Source organism: Capsella rubella, unplaced genomic scaffold (genome assembly GCF_000375325.1).
Source record: "Capsella rubella cultivar Monte Gargano unplaced genomic scaffold, Caprub1_0 scaffold_6, whole genome shotgun sequence".
NCBI classification, from domain to species: domain Eukaryota; kingdom Viridiplantae; phylum Streptophyta; class Magnoliopsida; order Brassicales; family Brassicaceae; genus Capsella; species Capsella rubella.
Genome location: NW_006238918.1, coordinates 9,397,566 through 9,422,849, shown reverse-complemented (window position 1 = coordinate 9,422,849; position 25,284 = coordinate 9,397,566). Strand labels below are relative to the sequence as shown.

At 36.6% G+C, this 25,284-nt stretch overlaps 6 protein-coding genes and 2 non-coding genes across 11 annotated transcripts; 5 read left to right on the top strand and 3 right to left on the bottom strand.

Annotated features, from left to right (window-relative positions):
- The first annotated feature begins 850 nt into the window (after window positions 1-850).
- On the top strand, window positions 851-2,191 carry LOC17882377 (cell division cycle 20.1, cofactor of APC complex). Of its 2 annotated transcripts, XM_023780990.1 has the most exons (2): window positions 953-2,097; window positions 2,154-2,172. In XM_023780990.1, the coding sequence occupies exons 1-2, from the start codon at window positions 953-955 to the stop codon at window positions 2,170-2,172; spliced, it is 1,164 nt and encodes a 387-aa protein (XP_023636758.1). The 2 variants fall into 2 exon arrangements, with proteins under 2 accessions (XP_006289977.1, XP_023636758.1); XM_006289915.1 differs by having other exon boundaries at window positions 851-2,191.
- Window positions 2,192-3,517: 1,326 nt separating this feature from the next.
- On the bottom strand, window positions 3,518-8,842 carry LOC17884599 (kinesin-like protein KIN-14G). Its single transcript, XM_006286932.2, has 19 exons — window positions 8,510-8,842; window positions 8,224-8,390; window positions 8,009-8,143; window positions 7,701-7,925; window positions 7,541-7,612; window positions 7,256-7,324; window positions 6,931-7,134; window positions 6,710-6,791; window positions 6,515-6,610; window positions 6,222-6,398; window positions 6,028-6,134; window positions 5,720-5,898; window positions 5,464-5,625; window positions 5,125-5,378; window positions 4,874-5,037; window positions 4,557-4,751; window positions 4,212-4,438; window positions 3,918-4,121; window positions 3,518-3,840 (listed from the first exon to the last, which is right to left on the bottom strand). The coding sequence occupies exons 1-19, from the start codon at window positions 8,643-8,645 to the stop codon at window positions 3,726-3,728; spliced, it is 2,970 nt and encodes a 989-aa protein (XP_006286994.1). The 5' UTR covers window positions 8,646-8,842; the 3' UTR covers window positions 3,518-3,725.
- A 4,056-nt stretch (window positions 8,843-12,898) lies between these two features.
- On the top strand, window positions 12,899-13,060 carry LOC111830251. The gene has a single exon (XR_002833635.1). It is a non-coding gene; the product is annotated as a U1 spliceosomal RNA (small nuclear RNA).
- A 167-nt stretch (window positions 13,061-13,227) lies between these two features.
- On the top strand, window positions 13,228-13,378 carry LOC111830265. The gene has a single exon (XR_002833649.1). It is a non-coding gene; the product is annotated as a U4 spliceosomal RNA (small nuclear RNA).
- A 219-nt stretch (window positions 13,379-13,597) lies between these two features.
- Window positions 13,598-16,399, bottom strand: LOC17883797 (protein DEHYDRATION-INDUCED 19 homolog 6). Its single transcript, XM_006288553.2, has 5 exons — window positions 16,087-16,399; window positions 15,219-15,361; window positions 14,886-14,963; window positions 14,524-14,786; window positions 13,598-13,926 (listed from the first exon to the last, which is right to left on the bottom strand). Exons 1-5 carry the CDS (start codon window positions 16,160-16,162, stop codon window positions 13,818-13,820), a joined length of 669 nt encoding a protein of 222 aa, XP_006288615.1. The 5' UTR covers window positions 16,163-16,399; the 3' UTR covers window positions 13,598-13,817.
- Window positions 16,400-16,685: 286 nt separating this feature from the next.
- LOC17883308 (syntaxin-41) lies at window positions 16,686-19,370 on the top strand. Of its 3 annotated transcripts, none has more exons than XR_002833366.1 (9): window positions 16,686-17,175; window positions 17,355-17,625; window positions 17,742-17,831; window positions 18,089-18,160; window positions 18,256-18,330; window positions 18,427-18,492; window positions 18,583-18,663; window positions 18,752-18,913; window positions 19,097-19,370. XR_002833366.1 is itself a non-coding variant. In XM_006288171.2 (8 exons), exons 1-8 carry the CDS (start codon window positions 16,976-16,978, stop codon window positions 18,857-18,859), a joined length of 963 nt encoding a protein of 320 aa, XP_006288233.1. In that variant the 5' UTR covers window positions 16,686-16,975; the 3' UTR covers window positions 18,860-19,300. The 3 variants fall into 3 exon arrangements, 1 of the variants encoding a protein (XP_006288233.1); XR_002833365.1 differs by having other exon boundaries at window positions 19,092-19,370; XM_006288171.2 differs by having other exon boundaries at window positions 18,752-19,300.
- A 107-nt stretch (window positions 19,371-19,477) lies between these two features.
- Window positions 19,478-21,007, top strand: LOC17883802 (F-box/kelch-repeat protein At5g26960). The gene has a single exon (XM_006287795.2). The coding sequence runs from the start codon at window positions 19,566-19,568 to the stop codon at window positions 20,799-20,801; it is 1,236 nt and encodes a 411-aa protein (XP_006287857.1). The 5' UTR covers window positions 19,478-19,565; the 3' UTR covers window positions 20,802-21,007.
- An 844-nt stretch (window positions 21,008-21,851) lies between these two features.
- On the bottom strand, window positions 21,852-23,826 carry LOC17883196 (exonuclease DPD1, chloroplastic/mitochondrial). Its single transcript, XM_006288177.2, has 4 exons — window positions 23,778-23,826; window positions 22,652-23,293; window positions 22,345-22,550; window positions 21,852-22,178 (listed from the first exon to the last, which is right to left on the bottom strand). The coding sequence occupies exons 2-4, from the start codon at window positions 23,179-23,181 to the stop codon at window positions 21,958-21,960; spliced, it is 957 nt and encodes a 318-aa protein (XP_006288239.1). The 5' UTR covers window positions 23,182-23,293; window positions 23,778-23,826; the 3' UTR covers window positions 21,852-21,957.
- Between the last annotated feature and the right edge of the window lie 1,458 nt (window positions 23,827-25,284).

The following is a 25,284-nucleotide window of genomic DNA, read 5'->3' as shown; positions in this document are numbered from 1 at the left end:
GTTGAGTATTATATGTCCGTTTTGAAAATTCAAATTGCAACATATGCGAAAAAAAAGTTAAATTTTTATTAAATATTTATATTATATAGTATAATATCATAAATTAAAAATAATATCAAATAAAAGTGAAAGAAGAATAATATTTTTTAAATAGATTGTATTAAATTAGTTAGAGAAATATTAGTAAATCTTATAATTAGTTATGGAAATAATACAATCCTAAAATTAGATTTGGAAAGTATCCGGTGTATGTATCCAAACCCATTAATCTATCCAATTTTAAAAGATCCAGTTACAAATTTCGGGTAATTTTTTGAAATTGACCCGACCCGGAAACACTTTTTGTACTTCTCTTTTACTAATATAGGGATAATGATATACTTTTATTAATATAACACTTGTATTTTCCAATAATTGTATTTATATTTTTTTTCATTTATGTATGAGGAAATCTAAATTGGATATGATTTCCATGTTACTAAAATCAATATAACCGTTGTTGTAAAAAACAACTATATTATTAAATCAAGGTTAGCAAAATACCCTAATATTGTATAAACACTAGTTTCTTATAAATACAATCACAAATTTGACACCTTCTCCATCATATTATTAGCTCTCATCTCACATCATCAGCGACTTGACGAAACTCTTCTCTCTCTGTGTTACCAAACTTTGAATTGACTAACGTTTCTTTCTCTGCAGGGCTTTATTAGATTAGTCTCTTTGTCTTATTTCGTTTAATCTCTTTTGTGTTTGTTTCTATATATTCTTTAAATCTGATCATCGTATACTAATTTAGATATCTTCTCTAATCTCTTTGTGTTTCTTTGTGTTAAGCAGAGTAAAAATGGATACAGGTATGAAGGCGTGGTGTCAAAATCAAGAACACTTTCTTCCCAGGAAACAATCAAAGGACAACTTAGACAGATTCATACCCAACAGATCCGCCATGGATTTTGACTATGCTCACTACGTTCTTACAGAAGGAAGAAGACAAGTTAAAGATGAGGTAACTTCACCATCAAGAAAAGCCTACATGGAGCAATTAGCTGAGACGATGAATCTGAATAAAACAAGGATTCTTGCTTTTAGAAACAAACCTCAAGCTCTGCTTTCTAGTAATAATAGCTCTGTTTCTTATCTTCTTCACCAAAACCCTAGATCCGTAAAGCCTCGTAGATACATTCCTCAGACTTGTGAGAGAACCTTGGACGCACCTGACATAGTTGATGACTTCTACCTTAACTTGTTGGACTGGGGCAGTGCTAATGTCCTTGCCATAGCTTTGGGACACACTGTTTACTTGTGGGATGCTTCCAAGGGCTCTACATCTGAGCTTGTGACCGTTGATGAAGAGACCGGACCTGTCACGAGTATTAACTGGGCGCAAGATGGCTATAATCTCGCAGTTGGTCTTGAAAACTCTGAAGTGCAGCTGTGGGATTCTAAATCCAAACGTAAACTGAGAACATTCAAAGGTGGTCACCAGTCAGGAGTAGGATCATTGGCATGGAACAATCACATCTTAACTACTGGAGGTATGGATGGACGGGTCATCAACAATGATGTGAGGATCAGATCATCCATTGTGGCAACTTACGTGGGTCACACGCAAGATGTTTGTGGTCTTAAGTGGTCAGGATCAGGACAGCAACTAGCAAGTGGTGGTAACGACAATGTGGTACACGTATGGGATCATTCTGTGGTTTCCTCAAACTCAACTAGACAATGGCTGCATAGGTTTGAGGAACACACATCTGCTGTGAAAGCTCTTGCGTGGTGCCCTTTCCAATCGAGTTTGCTTGCAACTGGTGGTGGTGTAGGAGATATGAGTATTAAGTTCTGGAACACACACACTGGTGCTTGCTTGAATTCAGTAGGCACCGGCTCCCAAGTTTGTTCATTGTTATGGAGTCAAAATGAAAGAGAGTTGCTTAGCTCACATGGGTTTACACAGAATCAGCTTACACTTTGGAAGTACCCATCCATGGTGAAAATGGCTGAACTCACTGGTCATACGTCACGAGTTCTGCATATGGCACAGAGTCCGGATGGTTGTACAGTTGCTTCAGCAGCAGCAGACGAGACTCTTAGGCTTTGGAATGTTTTTGGAGTACCAGGGACCGTCAAGAAAGCTGTTCCAAAGGTAGCTCCAGAGCCATTTTCTAATTTGAATTGTATTCGTTGAAACTGTGAAGACTAACAAGGAGTAAACCCATTAACAGTTTAAGAAGATTCATTTTTTTAATGAATTTTGTGTAGTATGTTCATATGGCAAAAAATATATAAACTTCTCTTTGATATTTTACATGAATTAAGTTGCATAATCTCTCTGCAAATTTCTAATTAGTGAATCAACAAGAAATTGAAACTACACTAACACTAACACTTCTACATGAACAGGTCATGGATCGGGTAGGAGGATACCGTCACCACCGTACTGCAAAACACCGGACTTGTTTATGGGTTTGCATCTTTCACCCATTAGTATTCTCTTCTTGCACAGCTCCTCTTCTCCCTTACTCTCACTTAAGCTTCTTTGTCTTCTCGTCTTCATCAATCTTTGACCTAAGATGAGTATCTCCAGTCGAATTCTTGCCATTTCCCAAAAGCTCTCCTTATTCTGAATTGGGTTTTGCTTGTTTTTAATAGAAAAGGTTTCATCAGATTCAGTAACCTCTGCAGAACCATCTCTCTGTTCTCTGTTTTCACCATCAAGCGGTTTCTTGCGGCTGAAGATACCTGAAATCACTGAAGTCACCTTCTGAACTGGAAAAACCAATCTGGGTCTGATGTAATCTGTCTTCTTTGTCTCTTCTTTCTTCATCTTCTTGTCCGTATTGGTCCTGTTCTTGTTCCTTCTTGTTTTCCCGGATTGTTTGGTCTTCATCGTCCCTTGATGATCCATTGAAACCTTAAACTTCCACGATGTGGACGTGGACGCAGGCACGATTCTTGGTGAATCTTTGCTCATCTCAGCGATGATCTTATGGTTTGATGAAGTTGATGAAAATGATAAAGAGAGAGACTAGTGGTGTTTGTGGAAAGAGTTGTGTTTGTTATATATCGGAGTGGTTTTTTAGAAACGTGGGTTTGATTTCACTACACTTCTTCTAGTGGTAACTTAGACCATCTCCAACGGTGGGAGATGGTGAGAGATTCTAAAAATAAAAGTATATTAACATTTTAACTTATATATTTATATTCTATTACTTAAATACAACTAAGCAAATAATAAAGTGACAAGTGTGATTAGGAGTTCATAGTGAGGTTCCAAAATCTCTAATATAGAGACCCATAATTTTCTCTTTCATGTTTTACTAATATTTTTTTAATTTTTAGTCTCTAAAAATGTAGTTTAGATACTACCTTTGGAGATGCCCTTAGTCGTGATTTTTTTTTTTTTTTACCCTTTCAAATTTAATTTTTCTGTGAATTTAGAGATTTATTTGGTTGTGGTTTGGTTGTTCATATAATTAAATTACACAGTATATGCATATTGCATACACATAGGTTAAGAATCCAAAAGAAGACTGTATATAATAAGGAATCCTTCTTTGTACACTCAAAGCAGCAAATTTGAGATCTTCACCCTTAATGACACAATAAGAGGAACGGCCAAAACAGAGAAAGCTCTCACAATATACAAGAAATAACAAATCTTTTTTTTTTCTTTCTTTTGTCTCTTTGAAAACTCTTTACAAAACTGGTGAAAAACATGTTTATGTGCCTAAACTCAGTCTGCGTTTTCCATCTCTGGTTGGTCGCTGCGGCTGCGAATTTACGGTGTTAGGAAGTCTCTTGCTTGGTGCTGGTATCAGCGACGGGATTAAGCTTCTGTCACAAGAAAAGTTCCCAATTAAGTTTATAATGATTAGCTGCAAACAAACTTGGAAAATGATGTATTTGTTTACCTAGTTTCTTGAAGTTTAGCAGTTCTAGGCTGAAGTTTCTTTGGTTTGGGGTTTGCTGAGTTTTGGACATTAGAAACTCTTGGAACATTCACTTGAACGCTCAATCGCCACAGCAAATCGGAATCTGAGCAGTCGCTTGTTGCGGCTTCATCAGATTCGTTATCTGTAATACTCTGCACTTCGAAATCTTGTTTACCGCCATTTCTGTCATTTGAAAGATTGTATAGATCAAGATTAAGGAAATGAAGAGATGATACATGTAAAGTAAACAATGTAACGTGAGTTTACACATACAGTGATTGCTGTTGAGGGACCAATGACTGGTAGAATTGCTCAGGATAATTTGGATTCTGATCTCGAATTAATTCTTCGTGCTTATCGATCCACTCTCCAGACTTAAATTCTCTATCCTCGTCTTTTGCATCGAGTGATTGCCTCGGCCAAGCCGGAGAAGAAGATTTCATAAGCTCATGGATATCTAAGCTGTGTCTTCTTGAAGATGCAGTAGAATCGCTAAAAGCCTGCATCCAGTTTCAAAGACTATATATATTACATATATACACAGATGACATAAATTTATAACTTCTAGTTAGTTTGATACAGCAGCATTGATTGCTCTTGAAAGAAGATAAAGCATACCTCTGGTCCACTTAGATCCATGATCTGGGGCCTGCTGTTGCTTGGTGTGTTTCCCATACCAGGTAACTTGGGTCGAATAGAAGGAGTTTCAAGTGATCTTCTTCTCGATATTCTCTCACGGCTCATTGGTATAGAGGTTGGTTGTACATCATTACCATTTCCTTTCCTTACTAGAGCCATCTTAAGATTAGCTATCTGAAATCCCCAAGAACAGTGGCAGATTAGTTATATGATATAATTATGACAAGAATGAAGGAAAGACAGCAAATGAGTATGTAGAACAATCAAGGTCTGGACATGGTGTATGGGTTATGAACCTGTTCTTTAAGCTCCTTAACCTCTGAGTTGTCTTTGTTCACACGAGCAGCGCCTAGCTCAACACTTCCCACTCGTTCAGCAAACTTTAGAGTACTAATAGTTTCTCCGAGAGTGTCAGCTTCTGGACTTATGTGGACAAACATGAGTGTCTTGGCTGATCCTCCTGATAATGTAAAAAATATGTTGTATAAGATTCAAGTGCGTGTTTATGCCCAAATGCAATAACCTAAGAGGGTTTCGAGAATTTCACCAAGGGAGTCCTGCAGCAGCTGAGTGAGTTTACTGTTTCTGTAAGGCACATGAGAAGTCTTTTGGGAAAGCGAGGAGATGACATCTCCAAGAGCCGAGAGGGACTTGTTGATGTGTTGAGCCTCCTTCAGTCTATCTCCAGTCACCTCAGACTTGTCCACTCTCTCGCTTCCTGCAAGATCAACCAGATGCATAGAACCATGGAGGATAGTCCCAGATGTGAGGTCTCTGCCTTGAACATGCACAGTTACACAACTGCCAAAGAGATGAAGATTTGGGGTTAGAACGAGTTACAAGAGAGTACTCATGACATAATATAAGAATAGAAGAAAAATCGAACCTGTGAGATCGACTACTTCTGTCATTCATAGCTGTAGAGCTCACTGCACGATTCATGTGTCCCAAATCCATCAGCTGTATAACGTCATCGGTAGATGAGACAGGAACTAGACTTGCTTCCGGCACATTAATTCCATTTTGAGAGTTGTTTCTGATCTCTAACGTAATCAAGAGTTAAGAAAAAATCAAATTCAAAGTATCAAAGTTTTTAAATGATGAAGACACAACAGTCAAACTTATATTAACACAAAGGATATCTTTTAGTCTGGCCATCTGTGGCAAGTAGATCTCTGACTTGCTCGTTATAGATCTCCAGCATCTGAACTGAAATCTCGTAGCTGGTCGTGTCTTTTCTTTGATTTGATAGAAGAAACAGATCTGCCAGTGCCCTATAGTTCACACCTAGGCTTTCTTCAGTCAGCTCCTTAGGCCCTGTCTAGAGTAGTTAGAAAATTAGGAATTTGGTATTCTATAAAGACAAGTTAAAACCATAGTTGTATATTGAATCAAAAACAATCTAATCATCTAAAAAAGATTGGAAGCCTTGTATAGTAGTAGTTCTTACCATGGTAAAAGTTTTCCCTGATCCGGTTTGGCCATAAGCGAAGATGCAGACATTGTAGCCATCAAGAACCGACCGTACCAAAGGCTGCATGTCTGAGAACACTTCCTCTGAAGAAAAATGGATTAATTCCCTAATGTTATTCACAGCGCAACAAACTAAACATTAATGGGACATAAAAATAAGCATTTTTTAACCTTGTGTTGCAGAAGGACCAAAGACTTTGTTGAACATAAATGGTTTATTCCCTGCTTTTCCATACTTGGATGGCACTCTGATTGTGATGGTGCCTTCATCTATGTGTTCCACGGCACTCAAACCAGTTGGTTCCCCAGGCAAGAAAGGCCTAACCCGACAGTACACCCGTATGTTTCCTATACATTACCAAGTGTGTGGTCATTATGCAGGTTAATTATAGGAACTGTCTTCGTGATTCAAGATTCTTGAAGTATGACTGACACAAAATCAAAATTCTTTCCTGTCGAGTTACCTTTTAGATCCTGCACTAGATTGTACAGTTTGCGGTTTTCTTCAAGAACCCTTTTGTATCCCGTAGCCGCATAAGCTAAACCATTTAAATGCTTGCCTGTGTGACCAACCCAAAAATAATGACAGATTAAATATTCAATGATTGAACATTGAGGCCTCAACAAAAACATAACAAAAAGATGATCTGAGTTGACACCTAGGTGAAAGAAATCTTCTTGATACTTCATCTGCAGTAATTGCATTCCAGCTTTTGTAGAGTTCAAGGTTTGCTTCAATTCCTGTAGGCAGTAAATCAATGTTTAAGTTACCTTTCTAACTTGTCATTCTTATAAATCATTGAGAATGGAAGATAGAATAAGAAACCATTTTCATGATATGGTTGTTAGATCCTTCAAACGCCATAAAATTGGAACTTACCTGGATGCGTTTTTGTTGATTCAAAAGAATCTCTTGTTCTTCGTAATTCTCAAAATGTGTCCTTTGAAACTTTTCTTCTACAACCGGGGACATACTGTCTTCTTCTGCTTCCTCATGTTGTCTTGCATCACACTGCTGAGACCGCACCAATGTCTCACAGGATGAATCATCATCTTCTAGAATAGGCTTTGAACTTGATTTCATCTGAAAAATATTGAAAGCCAGTTTCATTGCATCAATAAGCCAAATCGATCAAAACCTCAGACTGACTCTACTTATTCACTCCAAAGAAAATAACATCTTAATTGACTTCACTTGCTCTCACCATTTCATTGTGGATTGATAACCGCTGTTGGACTTCTTCCATAACTCTGTTCAATACAGACTCTACAACCTGATAAGTAAGAAAAGAAATCAGATTTCTCAATAAGAACTTTCGAGATGGTGTCTATTGCAATAGTCTTGGTAACAACTCCTGAACCTACAAATGGTGATAGACATCAATTTTCTAATATACATCGCTTCAATTCATATTATATGCCTTAAGTAGCTTAGACAAACCATTACAAAGCTTTCATTAAGCAACAAACTATAAAGGCAGAATTGTTACATTGGGAATATCTTCATGCTTTCTATCTGCAATGAATGAGCGAACAAGCCCATTTACGGATCTAGAATCTCCCTGCAGAAAAAGTAAACACTTTTATCAACAACCACAATTCACTGCCATACAAACAAACATTTCCACAAGGCAGGAATCTCTCACTTACCTTTTCACTAAGATCTTGCCCAACATCAGAACTCAAAGGTTGATCAGTTCTCGATACAGAACTCATAAACGGCTCTGAATTTTTCCTCAGAAATGGTTTTCTCATACCAAAGTTATGCTTCATGTTCGAACCATACCTCCATGGACCATTCTCACCTTTGAGTTTCCACTCACTATAAGATTTAAGAGCAAGAATACAGTTCACAATCCTCACAGACTTACCTCCCTGAAAGAAAAATAAATAAATCAACCAAGGTAAAACAAAAGCTACAAGTCTGTATCTAATCCAAAAAACCACAATCTTTCTACCTTCTCCATATCTGAAGCTTCAAAAGATGGCAAACCCATTTCTTCAATTGCTACCAAAAAATTCCTTATGTTCTCAAAATACTGAAAAGCCGAAAGCGCAGCTCCATCCGCAACATCATCAGGCGCTTCAACAACCTGCAACGAGATAAAACAGATCAATTTCAACTATCCATCATCTCCATCTCCATACTCAATAAAGGTTGAAACTTTTTTACCTTAGAGACTGACCCAGGATTAACTTTGTTAAGAACATTGCAAAGAACAATCCCACTTCGTAACCCAAGCCTAAAATCTTCTTCAGAAGGCTCAGCTGGGAAATCTTTACCATTGTTAACTCCAACCATATCTCTAAGCCACCCAGCAGCTTCATATCTTCTTACAGCTACAAAAATCCAAAATTTTTGCATATAAAAACAACACCATAGCAAACATAAACCCAATTGAATCCAGAAATCGAATTCACCAGCAAAAATTGAATCGATTCCAAAAAGAGAGACTCACAAGATTCTTCAACTATGCGAGGAACCAAACCAACGTCGCTTGATCGGGTACTATGTTGTTGAAGAACATCTTCAACGATTGATACTAAAGAGAAGGTAGAAAGATCATTGTTGTTGATCTCCGATGTCGTCGCCATCTACAAAAAGGAGATTTTTTTAATTTTTTTGTAAGAGATACAGAGAAATTTGTGGTGGTGGTATTTTGTTTTATAAAGAGAGGAGAGAAGAAGAAGAAGAAGAGGCAATGGAAGAAAGAGAGAAAAGGTTTGAAATGAAAAATTTTCCCTCACTTTCTCTTTGTCTCTCTCTTGTGAGATGGAGATAGCAAAGGACGCGAGAGATACGCTCTTCTCTCTTTTTTTTTTTTTTTTCTGTTTTTGGTTTGATTATAATTAAAACCAAAAAAATTGAAATTAAAATAATAATAATTAATGATAGATAAAGAAACAAAAAAATTATTGTATAGAATAAAATTTTAAAAATGGTATTATAGATATATTGGTTTGACTTTTTTGAATTTTGAATTTTTTTTGGTTAATTATAGAAGAAAATATTGTGTATTTAGAGTTTTCTAAAATTATTAAAGCTAATTTTTTTTTATGATGTAAATAAAGATGTGATTAGTTATTAATTTAAGGAGCACATGTTAGTAGATACATTTTTTCTAATATGTTCCCATTTATGTTGATGTTATGTAGAAATTTAATTCCATTTATTTTATTTTATTGCAGCATTTTACTTATTCTATTTTAAAATAAAAAAATATATAAAGGAATATATTTCACTGTTATTTTGAGTAGGACTGAGATTCCGAACTGAGCCGAAATGTTTTTGTATTTTTTTTTTTTATATAATCTGAATCGATTCATACTATAGGTTTGGTTATCCTACAATTTTAATTCGATTTAGATAGAACTAATCGATTTTGCAAGTAACTGATTTTTATTAAAACAACCGAATGTACTATCAAAACTAGACCGAGTTATACCAAATTAAATCCGTTTTCACCAATAACCGAAACTAAGAACTGAATTTGGGTTCATTCGGTTAAGATAAGACTTGTAGATCTCTCAAGTAAAATTTTTATTTAATAACTGAATTATATAAAATCAACACCAGATTATACCAACATTATTTAATAATCATATAAATTTACAGTAATCTGTGGCTTTTATTTTATTGTTTAGTTTGAGAACAAAAGAGTCATAGAGCCAGAAGATAACCCAAGCTTTGGATCCAAAACCATAGAAAAAATAGGCGCGTATTTTACTTCGACGTGGCTAATTATAAAATCAATGGTTTAGATTAACACTTATAAAATTAAATAAATTACTCGGGCCGAAATTAAATGGCCCACTAAAAAGGCAGCCCAGAAACATGCTGGCTAAAGTAAGGATTTATTTTAGGGCACACACACAAACACAAAAGTTTTTTCAGTTCACAAAAAGCAAACATCAATTTCTGAACCCTAAACAAACACATTTCTTTTTCTCTTTTTCAACTTTTTTAAAGCCTAAAAATCAGTTTTACACTGTTTAACTACATGTCATCTCCCCATAAATCGACAAAAAAATCTTGAATTCTTTTTCACAAATAGTGTAAAATTTAAGCTTTTAATTTGGGGGATGATATTATCTTACATTAATTTCTATTATTTGTATTATCATCATTATATCTTTTAGAAAAAAAATACCAAAGTCTCTTTATTGACATTGAAAACATAGAAATCTAAGTACCAACTTTAAGAAATGAACAAGACCCCTTTTTTGCCGAACACACCAACCTGTAAAAGTATAGCTTTTGCTTAGAGATGATAGTTCTTTTTGATATACTATGCATGTACAGTATCAATGAGTGTGTAATGGTAATGGTATACGTGTGTGTATGATTTTGGCTGGTCCAATTCAATGGATCTTAATAATTAAAAAAAATAGATTATTGAATCGGAAATCGGACTTTTTGATTACTAAATTTGTGAAAAATTAAGGACACTTAAGTACATAGTTTTATATAGTTGAGGCAGTTATTAGCTTTTGTTTTGAGGGAGAAATATTTTTTCAATAAAGTTGTTTAAAACTGCTAAGTGGACGAAATCATTTCACTTTGCTTCCTAATTAGTAGGAAACACAGACCAAACATCACTTTCACTAATGACATGTTTATCTCTGTTTAGATATCGTTAAGTGTTACTTAGTATATGATATAAATAGAATTATGAAAAACATATATAATATATATTAATGTAAGTTTATATGAGTTAATTTAGTTAAAGACTTTAAAAATCTAGTGTTATTAGCTAATAGTTATCATTGATGTTAGGTGTTATCAAAGTTAAAAGAATTGTAAAACATTTGCATATAGTAAGATATATATATATATATATATATATATATATATATAATATTTTCATAAGTAAAATAGCGTTAAAATATCCAATCTCAAAATTCTACGGTAAATTTTTATATTTACTTACAAGCCAAAACCACATTAGTGAAGCCTAACTAAAACCCATATTAAATTGTTGAATAAAATAGATTTATATGAGAATCAATAGTGTGTAATGTATAGACTATAGTTATCTGGATTGAATATATAGATAACAAAACTATGGCTTTGATCAGTAAACATATAAAAATTGTACAACTAATACAGTTTTTAGATTTTACCAATCACAAAAACTTTACCAAAAACTGTATTAAAAATTTTACTCTCTCCTTTTTCTATACAGCTTTTATATACCGTTTTATACAGTTTTATATACCGTTTTTCCTTATAACTTTGGACTATTCCGTAAAAGCTTACTACTCCAGTTTACAGCTCTTTTGTACAGTTTTGAGTACATTACCAATTGAACCCTGTGGAAAGAAAATATAATAGCAAATGCTTAACATAATTATTAAAGATTGGAAGGAAGACGACAAAAGAGGTTAGGATGATGATAATGATTTGATGTACTTGAAAAAACACTTTTGATTTGGTAAAGGCTTTGGACAGGGTCCTCATGGTGTTTTACTTTATCATTGAGATTGGAACATTTTAAAATAGCAAACAAGGTCTACTGTCTCTCCCGACCTAAACACTTTGGCCTTGAATAGATGTTGTGGTAGCATAACAGCGATTGTAGTGATAGCAACCATGTATCTTATCTTAATTGAATAATGTAGAGCAATTACAATTGTAGCTAGATTAATGCTAGTGAGATTATAGATTCTTGGATTGTAATTTTTTTTTTTTTGGTATTTTCTATAATTTCAAATAATTACTGAAAATAAGTAGAAGGGTTTTAATTGGTTGAAATATTTTGGTTATAGAAACAAAATGCACATGCTAGAAAACAATATAGAAAAATATTAATCATTTCTTTTCTCTATTTTGTGTGATGACCAGGAGTAAACCTCCGAGCTAGTATTCTACAAATTTAAGAGAAAATTACATACCATGACACGCATGTCCTAACAAATCGTCTCTCAACAAAGTCTCAACAATGGCCATAAACGTATTTTTTTAAAAAATACATGAAAGCTTAAAGATAAAGTAAAGCACCTCCATTAGTGATAAATGTAGTGTCTTTCATATTTTTTATTATTAAATTTAAAACATTCATCAGGAAAGAGAAATAAAAATGGTTTTACCAAGATATTCAAAACATCTATTAAAGACACTCTAAACTATGTGTCACATTTAAATTAGTTCTAAATTTTGTTAGCTCAATATTTAATAAAATAAATTAGTTAAAGACACATCTGATTGAGTTGTGCGATAAGGATGGTCCGTATAGTTTGCTTATCAATCCGTGAAACATATAGCTTTCCTAAACACAATCTTTGATAAAAAAAAATCATGGCACAAATGAATAAGATTCACCAATCTCCGTCTTGAAAAAAATTCACTACCATTTCTGAGTCCACTTCTAATCCCACTCTTGTAATCTTCTTCTCCCAAACTATAAAAGAGACCATAATACACTATAATAAACTCGTCATGGATCTGCCAAAGATGCCGAACATCTTCCAATGAGAACTCTTTTCATATCCTCTAAACAGTTTCTTAAATCCATCATATGATTTAAAACTCAAAAATCTAGAAAACTCTCTCTCTTTATTTTTTTTTGTCTAAGTTAATGTGTATGATGAGCAAAAAATCTATATGTGCTTCTTTTATTTTTGGCAAAACGTTTTGTGGAGGGTTAATTGGGCCTAGATCGTCCGGGCCATGTGTACAACACAAAAGCAGAAAAACTCATGCCGTTGTGAGAAAAACAGCACGGTGTTGGAAACCAGATGCATAACACAGCAAGATGTGCAAATACAATTTGTCCCACATCGCTCTGACCCAGAGCCATGACAAGGGAAGCAGGAGTATAAATAGAGAAGCAGGTGGTTCGAGAAAATTACTTACCTGGACGGGGTCAACTCGCGATCAAGAAGACGAGTGGCCTAGGCTAGTGACCACATTGCACATAACGTGGGGTGCTAAGCTTAAGGTCTTCCCTTGAGGAAGAGCCTGCGTCATTATTTGTGGCAGAGGGGGTTTGCGTCCGCGCAGCCCCTACCATTCTTAGTTTTAACTTTCAACGTTTCTTCTATATTATTGCTTTGTTTTTACAATAATAATCTTAAATATAATTGGAGCCAAGACTAAAGTCCCACATCGGAGCACGTATAAAGTTCCAGAGCATTGTGTGGGTATAAATAAGGAGTCTCTCACTCATCGCAACTCATCTTTGCGCTTGGGGCAATGACGCAGCTAATGAGGTCTTAACCGAAGCGCGTCTATTGCTGGTTGAAAACTATTTCCATACCCCCTCCTGGGCCTAAGCTCGTCTTGGGCCTTCGAGAATTTCTGGAAGAGCTCCCTTCGGGGTAAAGCTCTACAATCCTTAGTTCAATCTTTTATGGTAAGTTTTATGCATAAGTTAGCTTGTTACAGAACACAGTTAAAAGAGTTAATTCTTTGTCTTTGCATTGCTTACAAAACTATTTTCAGTAAAAAGCTAGAGCAAACTGAAAATCTTAAGAACAAAACAACTCAGTCCAAATATATGTTTTTGTTTTTTTTTTTTTGGTTTTTTCTAAGGTCTACTACAGTCTACAGACAATTCTGAGTGTTCATTAGAGCAAATATGTCTTTCATAAGTTAATAATACTCATATTATCATGTCTCTCTTTTAACATTATTCTCTGTTTATTCCCAAACCCTTCCCCAACAAACTCACTTGTTGTGATAACAACAACAACAAAGCAGTTTACATTTTCCAATCGTTGAATGATCTAAACCGTAGAGAAGTAATCGGAATTATTATTTCTCCTTTATAAGTTGTCGTCAAGGATCATTGAGCTCAATATCCCTTGAACGAACTCGCTCTGTTTCAACTTTTCTCTGTGATCCTCTGCTGAAAGAGACTGCTTCTCAACATTCCTGTATAATTACAACAACAACAAAATCACAAGAGCTTTAGGTCAGAGGTAACACAAGGGATCAACAAAACTTCATGAAGGCTCAGAGAAACTTCTACAGTTTGTATTTTCACAAAAGCTTTAGGTTAATGCTAAAACAAGGGATCACCAAAACTTCATGAAAGCTTATATAAACTAAGTTTGTGCGATTTTGTTGGTAATGCTTCATCAAAGATACAAAATTTCATTGAGCTAAATATGCAATGACTAAGTACTTAGATGTTAATTAGCTCAAGAATGATAAAGGAAAGGGCAATCACAAGAGCTTTATGCTTTTGGTAACAAGGGACCAACTTAGTTCTATGAAGGCTCATAAAAACTATGTTTCTGAGATTTCATTGATCCAAAATACGAGATTTTCACTACAAAATGATAAAGAAAATGACAATCAGAAGAGCTTTATGCTTATGGTAATAAAGGGATCAACTAAATTCTCTAAAGGTTCACTGAAGTAAGTTTGTGCGATTTCGCTGATGCAACATACAGAACTTTCAACTATAATAATGATAAAGGAAAGGGCAATGCAATGAGAATACATAATGAGAATGAGGAAGCATACCTTTCAGGAAAACTCTGAGTAGATGTTTTCTTGGCAGAAGTTGTTTCTGCACATAGACTTGACTCAGAAATGAAAAAGTCATCAGCCATTGGTGAAATGAACGAAGACAGCAAAGGATCAGCAGCTATACTGGCAGAAGAAGAGGGTACCGCACGCGACGATCCTTCAAACAGGCTCTGAAAATTTCCATCAGGAAACTCTCTCTTCAAGATCGATAGCATGGACTGAGCTCCACCTCTTCTTGATTTTCTTTTCCGCGTCACGTAATCTTTTGTTAAGGAACAAAACACAACTCTTTGAAACGAATCACAGAAGTAAATGATCTTATAAAATATAACTAGAAGAAGGAAAGAAAAGGATATCTTGAACATATTTGCATGTTGAAGTGTTATATGAGCAATCATATCAGAACTCACTTTCACCGCACAAACGGGACATACCTACAAGAAAAAATATGTCAATCTTCTATTGCAGCAAACCCTCCTGACAATAAAAAAGGGTCTTATAATTTATTCTCTGAGGCACACTGAGCGGCAACTACAATCCTATTTCGACATATTCCAATCTTACATACAAGACAGAAACTACTGAACAAAGTACCCTTGTTATGCCCAATGTACCAAGAAACCATGTGAATATGTGATGAAACAATAAATAGTTTTTTCATAACTGTATAGTATTGAGGTAATAGTTACCCCATTTTTGGCGTCCATAGGATGATCTTCATCAATGTGGCAGCATAGAGACACGATATCAAAATAGTCTGAGCAGAAAGGGCAAGCATACTCCTCCCTGAAGTCATCTTCTCCTTCTACCTCCTCAAATCCCAAGAAATTGTCTGCGTTTAGAAAAACAAGAAAGTCCTAGTCAAATACCACAAAACAACAATGCAAAGAGACCAATCTAAAACAAAATCACGGGAATACTAAAAACGCGTTCCATTTCCATTTTCTCAAGTTAACAATACAAATATAAGAATTGAGGTATAAAAGGAACAACAAGATTCATAAAGAACGAAAGGAAACAAGCATATCATAAACCTTTCCTGGAAAAGATGTCTACGTTTGAGATGAAACCAAGCTTACCCACAAAAAGTTTTGTATATTCTTGAATTTTTAAAACTAGGTACCTAGGTCAAACAAGAATCATCAAGATTCAAGATTCCAACTTTCATACCAAAAACCAAAACAAAAACTCTTCGTATAAACAAACACACACGCTTAATCAAATCCTTAAAGCCCCCCACATAAGTAAAATGCCTCAAAGACAGAGACTTTTTTATTTTATTTTCCTTCCATATTCCTCCATTTCAACATCAGAAAAACAAATCTCCATTTCAATAATTCAGACCAAAGACATCACCTTTTGTCGGAACCTCTCTCATTCAACCTCAATCAAATTAAAGAGAAAACAAATTGAGCAACATAATTGGTTTTGGCATAGAATCAAGATACATTTAAAATTGAAAACAAACCAAACCAAATCTACAAATCAAAGATTAATTGACAAAGAACAAAGAACAACAAATCCAAATTCAATTTTTTTTTTGTTATTACAACTCACCAGATCGAGACAAGAAATCAAGCTGATATCTTCTTGAAGCCGATGCGAGACGATCACTCCAAGAATCAGAATCCATTCTTACAACAACCAAATAAAACTATTACAAATCGAAACCCAAGAATCCACTTTTTTCCCCCAACAGAAACAAAACAAAAAACAAAAAAAAATTCAATCTTTGACTCTCGATAAATGAAAACACAAATATTCCGATTCAAGAATCAAAAATATCCCGGCGAAATGCGAAGACGACGACGACGACGATTCTGCGTTTCTTCTTCTTTTTTCTTTAATGGCTTTCTTTGTTTTTAATTCTTTGGATAGAGAGAGAGAGTGAGAGAGACATTAGGAGAGGAGATGAGTTTTATTACATTACATTACTTTTTATTTTTAAGTTTTTTAAACTAATCTCTCTCGCTTTCAACAGCCCGCACGAATGCATGCCGTTTAATTCTCTTACCCGCTGTGTATTCCACTTTCGGAATATGAAAACGTCATGCTGTTTACTGTACACTTACGTGTCGAGATTTTATTGGTTTAGTTTTGGTAAGTTGGTGAAACAGAAGAACTTTAAGCCGCTCAACAGTCAAAAGAGTTTTTTTTTTTTTACTGTTTCAAAAATTTTTTTATTTATTTTGGGGAAATAATAGTGAAAACCTCATCGGAGAAGTTTTTGATCTCGCCGGTCTTCGAGCATTTCCGTTCATCATCGGTGTTCCAATTTTGGCGCCACATTTCGTGTTTGTTTATCCTCGGTGGATGATGAAGCCGCGGTCGTGTTTCAGATCTGTAGTTTTCAAATCGGAGACGAAGCTCTGATAATCTAAAAGCTGAATTTCGAATTTTGGATGTTGAAATTGAGATTCTAGGGATTTTTGATTATTTGGCGATCATGGCGACGAGGAACCGTACGTTGTTGTTCAGGAAGTATAGGAACTCTCTGAGGAGCGTTCGAGCTCCATTATCGTCATCTTCATTGACGGGAACACGATCCGGCGTTGGTCCGGTTATAGAGATGGCGAGCACATCATTGTTGAATCCGAATCGCTCTTACGCTCCTGTTAGTACCACCGAAGATCCTGGGAATTCGAGGTACTCATTCTCCTTCTTCTTCTTTGCCGGTGAATTGATCAATTAGGGTTTTGGTAATCGTGTGTTAAAACTCAGATGCTTAAGCTAGAGTGATAGATATGTAGCAGTGTGGCTTAATCACACTTAAGAATCACAGAGCTGGTTCATTTGTTTGAGATTTTTTTTCTTGCTTGTGTCAGTGCGATAACAGTGGGATTACCACCAGCTTGGGTTGATGTATCTGAGGAGATCTCTGTTAATATACAGCGTGCGAGGACTAAAATGGCTGAGCTGGGAAAGGCTCATGCCAAAGCGTTAATGCCGTCGTTTGGAGATGGTAAAGAGGATCAGCATAATATTGAGTCTTTGACACAGGAGATCACTTTTTTATTGAAGAAATCTGAGAAGCAACTTCAGAGGCTTTCTGCAGCAGGTCCTTCTGAAGATTCTAATGTTAGGAAAAACGTGCAGGTAGGCTTTGACTTGTTGATGGGTGCTGCTCATACATCTGTTTTAAAGGCTTTTCATTTTTTTGGGCAGCATTGTTATAGCTATCTGAGATTTTATTTGTATGTGTTTTGTAACAGCGATCTCTTGCCACTGATCTCCAACTTCTTTCTATGGAGCTCCGCAAAAAACAATCGACTTATTTGAAACGCTTGAGACAGCAAAAAGAGGTATTTAGCTAGAACTTGGTCGATTGTAACTGTTAACGTTCTGATCAATTCTGATGCCAGGAACTTTGATGGTGCAGTTTATTGTTTGTCGAAGTTTTTGTTTGTGTTTCGATGCTGCACCCTGATAAAGCTTGTTTACTTGGATATCATAGATGATAGATTCTCTTGATGCTTGTTTTTTCCCTTTTCAAATTTGGGACATTGTATTATTCTATCCTCACAAGAAGCTTGACTTGTAATGTATTATCATTTATCAGGATGGAGTAGATTTAGAGATGAATCTGAGCAGAAACAGATATAGACCTGATGAAGATGACTTTGGCGATATGGTTTGACTCCTATATCTGTTTCATTCTTTAGATTTGTAGCCATCCTTGTCTTATGTACTTCTTTATTGATGAATCTATTCTCCAATTCATTTTAGTTAAACGAGAATCAGATGTCCAAGATTAAAAAGAGCGAGGAAGTATCGGTAGAGAGGGAGAAAGAGATACAACAGGCTAGTACTTTCGTCTATGTTCTTAGTTGTTTGTTGCTCACCGATGGTTTTTTTCTTATGCAATCAATCATAATCTGTTTTTTTCTTCTTGTCCAGGTTGTAGAATCAGTCAATGATCTTGCTCAAATCATGAAGGATCTTTCTACACTTGTGATAGATCAGGTAAAACTAATTGAACCCATATTCTCTTTGACTAGCTCCCGAGTCTGCTTCCTTTGGAAAACAAACTCAAAACAACCCGTTTCGCTGCAGGGTACAATTGTTGATCGGATAGACTATAATATTGAAAACGTCGGTACTACTGTTGAAGATGGCCTCAAACAACTGCAGAAGGTATAATATTGTACACACTTCAACATTAATGGCCAATCATTTGCTGTCCCAAATTTAATTAACGTGTTTAGTGCATAAAACTTCACAGGCAGAGCGAACGCAGAGACATGGAGGGATGGTGAAGTGCGCGTCTGTGCTCGTCATCCTCTGTTTCATCATGCTACTACTCTTAATCCTTAAGGAAATATTCGTGTGATCGGAACAACGTCTCTTTCACAGAAAAGTTAAGTTCCATGGACCATCATCCCTGGTTAGATCAATAAGAAAAGTTAACTCCGTAATTCTTTCATTCTTTAAACCCGAACATCGCGTATTTTTTTCTTCCGATTATTTCTATATCGGTAATGAAAACAGTTCAGAAGATGTTATTAAGAAAAAGAAGAGTGTATGTTCTGCCTTCATGGCTTTGGTTTCGACTTCTTTTGCAGAGTAGTGAGTACGCAAACACTATTGTGTAGTGTAGATGAAGACCATAGGTAGTCAAGAAGTCAATATCTGAGGAGTTACAGAGATCTGTGCACCACCAATGCCAATATGTTCTCTTGACGCTAAAGTCAAAGTGTTCTTTTTAAATAAATATGTTTAAAATCCCAGTCACATTATAGTTGCACATCTCTATATATTTTTGTTGTCTTTACCCAAATATTTGATCATCAAATGTACATGGTTTAATAAACTAAATTTACTAAAAGAGGATTAGTACTTTAGTAGATAACCCATAAACGCAAGCTAAGTGTAGTTTAATTAATATAATATACATGTCACATGTGTATATGACTATATGTTATATAGTCCTTTTCTTAAATGACACTTCCCTCTCAACTCAGTAACGCAGATTCATTTATATTTATATATTTTATATCATATTTTAGAATTAAATTTGTTCTCTGAAGATAATTCTGATGTCAGAGAGCTGCAACTCTCGGCACTTCTCATGGCTCATGAAATCTTGTTTACCAAATCCTTCCGACGCCAAATCACTAGTTCCGATTCACCAACCGTCGTCCACGGCGGCGAATTCTTCAGCTACGATCGCTTCCCTACCTGACGACTTGCTCCTCGAATGTATCTCCAGAGTCCCTTCCTCTTCGATTCCTTCTCTCTCCGTCGTATGTCGCCGCTGGTCTCGTCTCCTCCACTCTCCTTACTTTCTCGACCTTCGCCGTCGTTTGGGAATGCTCCGGCATTCTCTGTTAGCGATCTCCGCCGTTGATTCTGGACTTTTCGCCGCGGATTTGCAGTTTCAGTCCGAGGTCGTCGCGACTTGGAAAGTGTCTCTCGCCGTTTCGAGTAGGTCTGTTTGTGTCGACGGGAGTTTGTCTCATGCTCGCGCGGCGGCGATTGGACCTAGGGTTTATGTTGTTAGTAGAAATGCTGTTTTGAGATACGATTCGTGGATGGGAACGCTTGTTTTGAGATCTCCGATGCTTTTTCCGAGGAAGAAATTCGCAATCGCGGTGGTTTCTGGGAAGATCTACGTTGCTGGAGGTGGTGGTGGTTCGGAGGTTGCGGCGGCGGTGGAAGAGTACGATCCGGAGTTTAATCGGTGGGTTGTGGTTACTCAATCGGCGAGGAAGAGGTACGGTTGCATCGGAGCTTCCGTTGACGGAGTTTTTTATGTGATTGGTGGTTTAAAAATTGGGAACGAAACCTCACGCGCGTTGGCGGCGCGTGCTTACGCGAGCTCTATGGATCTTTTCGACGTGGAATCGCGTCAGTGGTTGAGGAGTCGTTCGGTTCCTGGCGGTGGATGTGTAGTGGCGGCGTGTGCGGCGGTTGGGTATATTTACGTGTTAAGCAGCCACGCGGTGGAGCTTTCGTTTTGGCGATTTGACGCGCGTCGTCGCGGCGGTAACAGCGGGTTCGGAGAATGGCGGAGGCTGAAAAGTCCGCCGTTACCGGCACAAGTACGGTTAGACGGAACGGTGAGGTTTAGCTGCGTGGGAGTGGAAGATAAAGTAGCGGTGGTTCAAGTAGTGGGATGTATCGACGATTTGCTCCGGCGAAGCGGGAGGAGCGAGAGAGGGCTGAGAGAAAGCCTTGTGTTGATGTACGATACGGTGGATGGAGAGTGGAGAAGAGCGGCGGATTTACCGGAGATGATTACACGCGCCGCCTGTGCGTGTGTGGAGTGGTAATAAGAGTGTGGAGAGGAGACCACGGCGCAGGATTAAAGGGTAATGAGGCTAACGTACGCAGGATTTTATTAAAGTGAGCGAATACAAAATCATTATTATTGGTGCACATGTTTATGGAAAAGCAAACAGCGTTCTTGAGCTCGTGACCTTATTGGCTGTTTTGTTTTCCCCAATAGATGAAAACAAAACTTTTCTTTTTCTCTCTTTGGATTTGAACTTTTTAAGATCTTTTTTTTTTAACTCATAGATGTAATTTAATTGTGTGTATTCTTAGATTTTAAATTTGGAGAGAGTAATTAATTTACTATTAACAAGCTTAATTTACGAAATCAGAAGATATTAAAGTGTTGGAACCCAAATATACTAGAAGTAATGTAACTATGAAGAAATAAAATAGTCAAACTAGTCAGTTTCTTCCGACCAAAGAGAAGACTTAACTTTGATTTTGTTATATCTTCTTCTTCATAGCTTCTTCACTCAGTGAGACAAGTACAGAAGACATGACCTGATAGTCATGCTTCTAGATGCCGGATCGTGAGTGAACAGAAGAGAGCATGATTCAAAAGATGACACATACATTTAACCATACTTGTCCACTAGTATGTGTAAACTGTTCCATACATCATTTGATTTGTTGCCTTTGGATTCCTTTTGACAAAGTGAAGAATATGAAGGATGACACTAAGAGTTTGTTCTAATCAAAGTTTCATAAATCATTTTTGGTTTTGTAAAGTTGTCCTTCCAATGCATCCCATGTAGAAGCAAAATCGTTCTTTACAGTTTTGTAACTTTTGTTGCCACTTAAAAACACGGTCAGTCGCAGAACCACCGGCTGAATCTGAATCATCGCTGTGCCATTTGACAAGCAGAACATAGACCTTGATAGCAATGTCATATTGATGAACGAAATGGTTCAGCATAATCAGGTAAAAGCTCTCCTTGGAAGTATGATCACTCCATTAAACAACTAATCTTTCTTATTAGGATTGTGGCTTTGAGTCTTGTATCAAATTAAGTTACATCTGTTTTTTTTTCTTTTTGCTTGATTGATTTTAGAATCAAATTAAATAATTGGTTACATAATTGCAGAGTTAGATACATTAATAATAAGATGAGATGAATATCCCAAAAGAAGCTTATCTATGGCTACAATGTTTCAGGCCTTCTTGTTCTTGGCCATGGCAGTCGCGATATCTGATGCCGTGTGAGAGCGGAGAACAAGATCAGAAATCGAGAGCTTGAGATCAATGGTGAGTTTCTGGAACACCTGAGATAGGAGTAAAACATCTGACAAGGCTCTGTGAGCGTCACCAGTCCTTGAAAGACTATAGTGATCTGCAAGAGCTTGTAGTGTTGCTTTTGGCTTAACTGTTGGCTCTGCAAAAACAAAAGAAGAAGAACCCATTTCTAAGTTTATAAGTTTCCGACATACATGTTTGTTCTGTTTAGGTTTAGAGTAAACAGTTTAACCAACTAAGATATACAAAACAAGACTATACAGGCATTACAGTGAAGTAGAAGCAAAGGGATTTTAGAATGTTACCTAAGGACTTCATGTTTTCTCTAGCGAGTGGGAGTGAGTCGAGTAACAACCAATTATGAGGAATCTCATAAGAACAACGGTTAAACTCGTTGATCAAAAACTGGAAGTCAAATGTTTTCCCATTGTGTGCAACTAACATCACATAACCTCCAGGCTTCTGTCGACTCTCTACATATCGCAGAAATATCGGTATCAGCTCTTCCATCCTACAACGTAAAACGATCATTAGTTTGATCCAAATGTAAGCTGCCCAAGCATAAACCAAACACACAAATTCAAAGAGTACTAAAGTGGGAAGAATGTATACTTTGGAACCTCGGGTCGACGAACCATATCATTCCTGATACCGTGGATATGTGTGTTAGTTAGAGGAACATCCCCCGGGTTGACGAGAGTCTGAAATGTGCTGTACTCACCACCAGCTATATCCTGTGCTGCAATTTCAATTATCCTCTCTTTCACTCTACTCAAGCCGGTTGTCTCAAGATCAGCGACTATAACTGTGAGGAGTTTAGGCAGATCTTTTTCTTGGGCAAGCCGTTGCTGAAGATTTCCAAAAGGCTGCTGCTGTATCTTGGTCCTGCTCTCTTCATCTATAATCCTAGTTACAGGAATTGTTCCTCCCAACACACTACTCTTAGTGTTGCTTCTACTACCTTGTGTACTTGTACTCAAGTTTCGTCTGATCCATCTAGCTTTACCATCAACCGAAGAAGCTCTAACATCAAGCAGCTTCAGGCTTGAGCTGTTCTTGAACCAGCCATGAACACGTTCACAGCAAGAACTTCCAAATGAATGGATTCTAAATCTAGAGACTTGCGAGATTGAGACACACATCAGATCCTCTCTCTCTCTCTCTTTCTCTCCTCAAATAAGCTCAAGAAGAATCAAAAGGACAATGTCTCCTCTGCTCGTGAAGACAACTGCCTACAGAGACAACTATTCCGATCTGTAGATCCATAGAATGAAAATTAGAATGAGGCTCATATAAACACACATTGAATACAGCTTTTTAACATTTTCACAACATCATTACACAATTTCTTCAGAACCCTATCGAAAAGTTAATAACTTTGACTCACGAACAAGCTAAAGAGTAAAGACAATATAACACAAATTTACTCTAAATCTCAACATAACAAAGAAGAAGGCAAAACAGAGAAAACAGACTATGTCATCAACTCATCAATTCACAGATTCGAATTAAAGCCAATAAGTGTAGTCAAAAACTTCAAATTTCAAATCTTTACCATCGTTTCCACATCTAAGAAGCAAATAAAAATCAAAACTTTCCTCTAACTGTGTCAGCATCCAAACAAAACCAAATAGGTTTACAAAAAAAAAACGAATCATTCAAGTTCAACAGCAACGTTAATTCCCAATTTGATTCGAAAACAACTACGGAATTGCAGAGATAAAGATCTGAGCTTTACTTTCTCAAACCGCTCATCGAGGAAAAAGATACGAACTTTGTCTGAATTATCAGAGAAACTAAATGACCCAGAAGGAGAAACCACGAATCGGGACAAGGATAAGAGAGATACTTGCCTTGTGTAAACAAAACAGCATTGGCTTGCACGAAAGTTAGAATATTTAAGAAATGGACAGAGTTTATAGAGACAGAGAGAGCGTAATAGATTGAAGTAAACAGGTCGCGTTGAGAGGGAGAGTGGGAGGGTCGGAGATAGAGGGAGAGACCCGTCCGTTTGATTCGGATCTGTAACCCGATCCGACAAATACGGATCTACGTGGGATGGTCGTATTTGTTTCCACTTTCGGCAATAACATAACCCACACTTCAGTTTTAACATATTTAAAACACCTCTGTCTTTATAAAATTGTCGATAGTGAAAAATCTACATATATTTATAAATTATTGCTTGAATTTAGTATTACATTTACGTATTTTTATTTTATTTTATTAAAGCACTAAAATTGATATTTACCTATTTTTTTGTATTTTTATTTGTGATGATCTTACAAAGGAAGGAATATTCCATTTGTTTTAGGAAAAACATCCCAGCAAGTCTGAGTAGTTGGGTTGGTTCAGCTTGCTTTGTATATGACTTTTCTTTTTTTTTTTTTTTTTTTTTTTCCTCTGAATAATTCAATATAACCATCAAGTTTTTACAACCTATATCGGGGACAATCATCTTCAGAGAATAAACAAAAACATTACATTGAAGTAACGTACATCTCCTCAACGAACACTTCATGAAGCCATGAAGGATAGCCGGCAGCTACATATGATTGTCCTCGATCCCCCCTCGTCACGCTTAGCGCAATTAGGACTGCACCTTTGTTAGCATTACGAACTTCCTTGTGAATCTTCCAAAAAGGGATTTGCTCTAAAGCTTCTAAGATAACCTGAGTCTGCAGCTTATAAGAGGGCCAAGCTGCTGGCCGTAAAACTGCATCATAAAGATCTTTAGTCTCCACCGCCAAAATAACACGTCTTATATGAAGACTACTCATACTTTCAATAGCCCATAACCAGCAAGAGAGATCAGCATCATTCTTAGAGTTAATGGAGCTGAAGCCTCTTCGACTATGGAGAAGGACTGTACCTTCTGAGTTTCTCAGCACCCAAGCAGCCCCACCCATCTTTTTCTCTTTATCCCACGATGATGCAATGTTGCATTTTAACCATGGCTTGTCCGGTGGTCTCCACGTTTTGCCACAGTCCTTAGCTCTCAGCCCATTGTTATCCTCTTCCTCTTTATCCACCTGCTGAGCTAAAAACCATTGTTCTGTGTCTTCCTTGATTTTGCAGACCATATCCTTGATCAAGAAAGACAACCCTTCAAAAGTCAATTTGTTGCGATTTTTCCACAAAACCCATAGGATCCACGGGATGGATCTTGCAGCATTACCAACCCTTTTGTCTCTTTTTGCCAGCATTAAGACATAATACAGGTTTTGGTACAAAGAGCTTAGATG